This window comes from Sparus aurata, chromosome 16 (assembly GCF_900880675.1).
Source record: "Sparus aurata chromosome 16, fSpaAur1.1, whole genome shotgun sequence".
Classification (NCBI taxonomy): Eukaryota; Metazoa; Chordata; class Actinopteri; order Spariformes; family Sparidae; genus Sparus; species Sparus aurata.
In genome coordinates, this window is record NC_044202.1 from 6,914,863 (window position 1) to 6,921,691 (window position 6,829).

Here is a 6,829-nt window from a genome sequence, read left to right on the forward strand (position 1 = left end):
GTTATTTGTTTATTCTAACAAATAAAATAAAACAAAGGGTCGCAAACGCGACTCCTCACCATGATTCATTTTAGTCGCGAACACATCTATAATTAGTTTCCCCACATTGTATTATGATCATACTAATAAAAGTATGCCGCTGATTTATTAATGTATTCAGAAAGAACCCAGTTTTTGTCAAATTCAAGCGTCCACTTTTAATTTGAAGGTACTCTGATAACATCCGGTATTGCGCAATCGTCCCTAACTTTATGATAGACTGTCCAAAACTGAGATTTACCAAATAAAACTGAGTTTTTAAAACAAAATTTGACACATTCAGTTAAAGTTTTGACTTATTGACAATATTATGAGATTAAATAGCCTACTTACTATCAATATATCTTCATTTTGGATTAGTAAATCTTATTTTTTAAGTACAAAATTAAGATTTTAACAAAACTTCCCCTATTTTGATTATGTAAGCGAATTATTTGACATACAAAATGAGTAATTTAACTAAGCTTTTCCTCTTTTTTGACACAATACATATTTTAATTTTCTATGTTGTACTTTGGACATTATAGTTCTTGTGTTGATTTGCCAACTCTTAATTTTCGTACACTTTTTTGCCTAGTAAATCCCACTTTGGTAATATTTTATAATAATCATCATTAATAAATGGCAAATTAATATTTAATGAAACTTTAATAAATAATTGACTGTTAGAGGTGTAATATGCAAGAATAGAGAACTGAAAAATGTGTGGTAGTGACAAGAGAGAAACAAATACCAGATGCTAATGCCAAACGTTTTGTAAAAAGTGATAAAAAAAATAAAAACAGGAGACAAAACCAGGTGAATTCAACATGAATTTTAATACAGTAGGTGCTTTGATGTAAAACACACAGCATTTGCATAATTTATTAGTGCTTCGATCGACTTTTTTTTCTGGCATAACTGCACATATTCACAATCCCACTCAGCAGAGCGACATGACATGTATTTACAGACAACGACAGCCGCACACGGTCGGAGACAATCGAGTGACAGACGCTCTGCAGACTGAAATATGTGGACAAACACACCCAGCACACACAATTCACTTATTCTTCTGCTCTATGGCCGTTACTGGAGGAGTTCCATGATTGTGGCTAGTGCAAAAAAAACAAAAACATTTATAGTTGTTGACAGCTAAAGAAAAGTCACCTTTTAAGTGAACCGACTCGAGCTGCTCGTCAGTATTAAGCTGTTGACCCTTCACATAAATGAAACGACTCCGTTGGAACACGCTTCTTATTTCATCTTCACCCCACAACAAGCAGAAAGTGCGACGTGATATTTAAAGCACTGGCCTCGATGCTGAATCATGTTTGAAATGGTCCAAACAAAACATAAACACGGCAGCTGCGATCGAGTTTTAAGTAACGAGCTGCCCAACACATGATAAACGTCCAAGGAATGATTTGTTTGATACAGATTTGCTGGTTCACCCTCAGTGACCGCGTGACTCTTCAGAATAAACCCTTCAAAGTGGAACTACTTGGTGAAACTCTGAACTGAAACTCTGGTGAAGTGTGTTAAACTTTAAAAGTCTGCTGGTAATCTGTATTTTTCTTACAGTCAACAACAGAGCTGCAAAGATTCATCGATGAGTTGTCAACTGTTTCCATAATCAATTCATCGTTTTGAGTCGTTTTTTTAAGAAGATAAAATCAAGATTCTCTGTTCCCCTTTCTTAAATATTATCTCTTTTTTTCTTTTTACTCCTCTGCGACAGTAAACTGAATATCTTTGGGAATACCTTTCCCTAATTTTTGACATCTTTAGACTGAAACTTATTTTAACTACAGACAGATTTAACTACAATTAAAACTACTTGTTTGGTCAAAAAGAGGTCGCAAATTGTCAAATCAGTGTAGTATTAGATACTATCAAACATCGCTTTATTTGCTGTCTTTCACAATATTCTTTTCACAATATCGAGTATGGAACAGCTGTTACGACATCTTCAGGCTTTTGTTTTGAAAAGGAAATACACACTTATAATAATATAGGATGACGATGACGACCACAAATGTCTTTTTTTTTTTATCAACAACCCAATAAATATATTCAGTTTCCTGTCCTAGAGGAGTAAAGACATCACAAAATATTCACATTTAAGAAGCTGGAACCAGAAAATTCTGACTTTCTTTCCTTTTAAAATGACTCCAATTGATTAATGGATGATAAAAAAAAAAAGTACTGGCAGATTAATTACGAAGCTGACAACTCATTGATCAATCAACAAAACAGTGGAGCCATTAAAAGACCAAAACCAGCAATGAATTGTTTTTACTATCAAGTACTGTTTGATACATCTTGTTCCTCCATTTTTGTCCCAGAACCATTAAAAACACATCAAGGAGCGTCATGCTGGGTGAGCCGTGTTCCTGCTCCTGATTAAGAGTGTGTTAATCCGCAGCTGAAAATAGTCCCCGACAAATACATCACTTCCTCCTGTGTGGGTGATGTATGCTAAAAACCTATAGTGCGCACCAGACTGAGGAACCCATAGAGGCACTTTTGAACGTGCAGAGTTACATGCTGAATGAAAGGACTTGTGGACAAGGAAAGTATTGAAAGACGGACTAACTCATTACTGGTTTGGGGGCTTTTTGTTGACGATGAGAGAAATACATATCATCAGCAGCCACATCCTTTAATCTAACGCATTAACGGACGTAGTGGGTTGATTTTCATTTTGATCACGATGAGGAGCAACAGCAGCCAAACACCACCACCACTTGGAGCAGACAGAAAAGGCACTCTAAAGTCCATTACACACTTAATCACATTCGCTGCCGGCTGCCGCACCTCCCATGATTATGTGCAACGGCGCAAAATGAAAATCAAACCGACGAAACTGAAAGTACAGCGGGTTCCTCTCATGTCGCCCCTCGTACAGATCTGCCATTCACTGACGGAGGTGCAGGGAGGCCCACGAGTAACTGAACACAACGCTGTCTTTCAGTTTGTAAGAAGAAAAAAAAAAATGACCCTGAAGCTCGAGTCCGTCCGATTTGACCCAAAGGATTTCATGTTTTTCTGCGTATTCAACCTGTTTCGTGCCTGAGCTCAGCCCAGCTCAGCTCGGCAGCAGGAATGTCATGTTTACATTCTTCTTTCTCACCATCTCAGAGTTAATCTTTGTAGTAAGACAACATCCTTTTTGCATAGGAAGGGTGTCAAGAAGCTACCATTAATCACATAATAACACACGCGCATGGAGGAACTCATCAGTGACACCGACACCGACTAATCAAGAAAAATAATGTCTACGGTTTTCGAGTTTGTTCCCTCTTTCACTTCTTTGGCCTTTATCAAAGTTTTTTTGATCTTAAAAATAATACACAGATGACAGCTCAGTTAAAACGGCTTCCTAAGGTTCCGCATGTAAATGAATGCACAGACGGCCGCAACTCCGGCTAAAGCCACCAGTATTCCCAGAGAAGACGCAGAGGATTCGTGCTCGGGTTGTGAGCCCGTGGGTCCGTTCATGTGATGAGGCGTCTGCAAGACAGATTCAAAAACAGGAGTAAATATCAGCATTTCCAAAGGGTGTTGTTGTCTGTGCCGCTGTTTCAAAAACAACTGGATAGTTTGTTTTCTTCAGAGTATGAAAGACAGAATAGATCATGAGTTTATTAAATATTTTAGTCTGCAACAGAAATGGAAATCCCTTTTTTTAGGGTGACAGGTGGAAAAACAAAATTGTATAGTGATCGCAATGTTTACAGTAGGGGCGTCACAGTGTACTTATTATGATGATTCTGGAAATTAAAAGTGAATTATTGATATTGTGATGATATTTCTACAATAATTTGAGTTATAAAACATAATCTGGCATATGCACAGTTTTATAAATCTGCATAAAAGAACGTGTTTCCACATTTCTGCCAGTTTTAGTTGTAAATCAACACAATTTAGTGTTTAATGCATTTGGACACACAACATGCAACTGTTTGCAATTGTCCAAAGATTATAAGTTGTAAAAACCAATGTGATATCGAAAGTGTAGTTGGATGTTTGACCTCATTATCGCGTCTATTCCTGAGGACAAAGTTGACTCGTGTTACACTTCATGATTTCTCACTGTGTTTTAAGCAGAAACTGGTTAAGCAACAACAAAGTTAATCTGACAGTTGGCCTGAGCCGGATCAGGTTAGTTTCCCAGCACAAGTTTCCAGAATAGCTGAGCTTGAACTTTGCTGAGCTTGCTTTACGGAACGGTATCAACTGGGAAATGAGTCACACTAACGGTGGTTCACATCCTATAGTTTCCGCCTGACACTTAAGAACACAGAGAGGCATTACAGGGTAAATCCAACTGCTTATGAAATAAATACAAAGCATGAAAATCAACAAAGCATTGGAAGATTTGAATACTAGGACGAGGTCATTCTTTAAGTACCAAGCGTCCCACCTTTTTCAGAACACGTAGCTCCACGTTCTCTCCCGCCGTCCTGAACAGGTCCACCGCATGTTTGTGCGTCCGATCCTCGAGCTTTACTCCGTTGATCTAAAACCAACAAGGAACAAAAACAGCGATGACGTGCTTTTTCATCCGCAGACACATTTAATCAAACATCAGCTATGGTTGCGGTTAATCAGTAGTTTCACCTTTGAATAATTAGCCGAGTACTTTCTTGATTACAGTCGCCAATCGAATCACTGCAAACACTTACAGACTTGGATTATGCTGGAAGATGTGCATGGAGCAATTTAGCTTTTTTACGTTTTAAAACAAGTCCCCATTGTCTTCAGTTGTTTAGGGAAATGGACAATGGATCTTACAGTGGATCTCCAGAAATGTTTTGTGGACTTTGAAACTACACCTGACTTTCTATCTGCAAGAGTATAAGATGACTGATTTTTCCTTTTTCAGGTGAACTTTTACTTTCAGATGTTCAGGTTTTCACTTTAACTCTTAACGCTGCAACTCTTAAAAGATGACTTGCAAGATGAAAAGATTATCTGTCGGTTTCAGATCCAGATCCTACAAATTATTATCGAGCAGTTCTGTCGCTTCTGTACAATCTAAACTTCATTTAAAGTCATTTATTACCGCCAGGATCTTGTCCCCCTCTTCAAGTCTCCCATCCAGGGCTGCAGCTCCATCTTCTTTAATTTTGGCCACATATATGCCATTGTCATTCGCCACATACTGCTGATCCACGCCCCCAACTATATTGAATCCCAATCCTAGTGGAAAAAAAGAACAGACAGTGGCATTAGATAGAGGATTTTAAGTGAAATCCAATAGGCAATAATCAAATGTTTCACTTGTGCAAACACAACGTTGATGTCACTGGATCAAAGGGCAAGAGGAACCATCCCAACATACTGCTACTCACAGAAACAAGCAGGTCATTAAACGTTACATAACAAGAGTAAACCTGACATTAATCCACATTCAGCTGAATAAAGGTCTCTAAACTTTCCAGCCTCCTTGATTCCAATCTGACAGGCCAAGAAGTGACTAAACTTCGAGAGGTTTTAACACAAAGAGCATAAATCACAGATTATTTTTTAATTCACGAGTTGTTAAGTCTCAGTCAAGTCTCTCTACACTGCTTGTAGTCCACGATAGCACATGTTGGGATGATGTTTGCCTAACTTTAAAGCCGATAATTAGCCACTAGCTCGAGGCAACTCACTAGCTTGACAGCCGTTGATTTTTGCTGCTACGTAGCTAGCTAGCTAGCTTCCCAGCTAGCAGCGTCACCGCCATCTGCTAGCCGCACGTCAACGTATTCAATCTTCTTACCTGCCGGTCCGCGCTTCAGTTTAATGTCCACCACGCTGGTCGAGGAGTGCACGGAGCCATTCATTTTGTCCACACGCCGCAGGATTAAAAAATACGAGGAGAGCGAACAGAGGGACAAACTATTTATCTGAAGGTGAACTCATTGAGGAGTTTCGATTTGCTTCCTTCAGCGCTGCGGGTGGATTGTGGTCGTGCTGCCCCCTGCTGGGAGGAAACGGAACTGCAGGCCGACCTTTGAATGACACAGCAGCAGGAGAAAAACTACCTGTGGTGGAGGAAGGTAACTAAGTACATTTACTCAAGTACTGTAGTTAAATACACATGTTAGGTACTGGTGCTATACTTCCACTCCACTAGATTTTGCAGGCAAATGATGTAGTTTTTACCCCACTACATTTATTAGAAAACGTCAATTGTTAATTATTTTGCAGTTTACATTCAACATCACAGCCAAAGTTGTGTATTTTTTTTTATTAATTCATAATAAATACTAAAAAAAATCAATTTCTTCCTCCACCATGTTTAAGAAGCCAAAGCTGTATTTTTTTACTCCACAACATTTATTTAGTGTTGTAAATAGTACCTTAAATTACATGGGTTCTACTTTATTTCAAGTTTAATGCCAAGAAATGGCTTTTGTATTATTGAATTATTGTATGACTTATTCATTCTAGGGTGCCCATTATCATCTGGCGAAGGGACTGCTGATGAAAAAATAGCCATTCAGCTAACTGCGTTTACACTTGTGTGAATGTTGATTCATGTACATTGTCCCTTTTCAAAAATAAAAAATAAAATAAAATGTAATACTGATACTTTTGTATCATAAGTTGATCCCATGATGATGTGATGTAATGTGATGTAATACTTCTACTTGCACAAGTGGTGGAATAAGTAATCAAATGTTTTCACTTTCTCCCAGTGTAAAAATACTCCATTACAAGTGGAAAATGTGTACTTTTATATTTTAACTCATCTTGGTTTTGGGATATGTTTTGCACCAACCCTTTTCAGAAAATTCTGTTATTAATATGACTG

General features: G+C 38.1%; 1 protein-coding gene across 1 annotated transcript; it reads right to left on the reverse strand.

Moving 5' to 3' along the window:
• Window positions 1–838: 838 nt before the first annotated feature.
• On the reverse strand, window positions 839–6,007 carry synj2bp (synaptojanin 2 binding protein). The gene is made up of 4 exons (XM_030443801.1): window positions 5,792–6,007; window positions 5,090–5,226; window positions 4,448–4,543; window positions 839–3,534 (listed from the first exon to the last, which is right to left on the reverse strand). Exons 1-4 carry the CDS (start codon window positions 5,853–5,855, stop codon window positions 3,391–3,393), a joined length of 441 nt encoding a protein of 146 aa, XP_030299661.1. The 5' UTR covers window positions 5,856–6,007; the 3' UTR covers window positions 839–3,390.
• Between the last annotated feature and the right edge of the window lie 822 nt (window positions 6,008–6,829).

Coding starts and splice junctions, on each gene's coding strand:
- synj2bp (XM_030443801.1), bottom strand. CDS start 5,855: ATGAATGGCTCCGTGCACTCCTCGACCAGCGTGGTGGACATTAAACTG. Junction 5,227..5,791: donor ACTGAAGCGCGGACCGGCAG/GTAAGAAGATTG, acceptor TTTTTCCACTAG/GATTGGGATTCAATATAGTT. Junction 4,544..5,089: donor AGGGGGACAAGATCCTGGCG/GTAATAAATGAC, acceptor TGTTGGTTTTAG/ATCAACGGAGTAAAGCTCGA.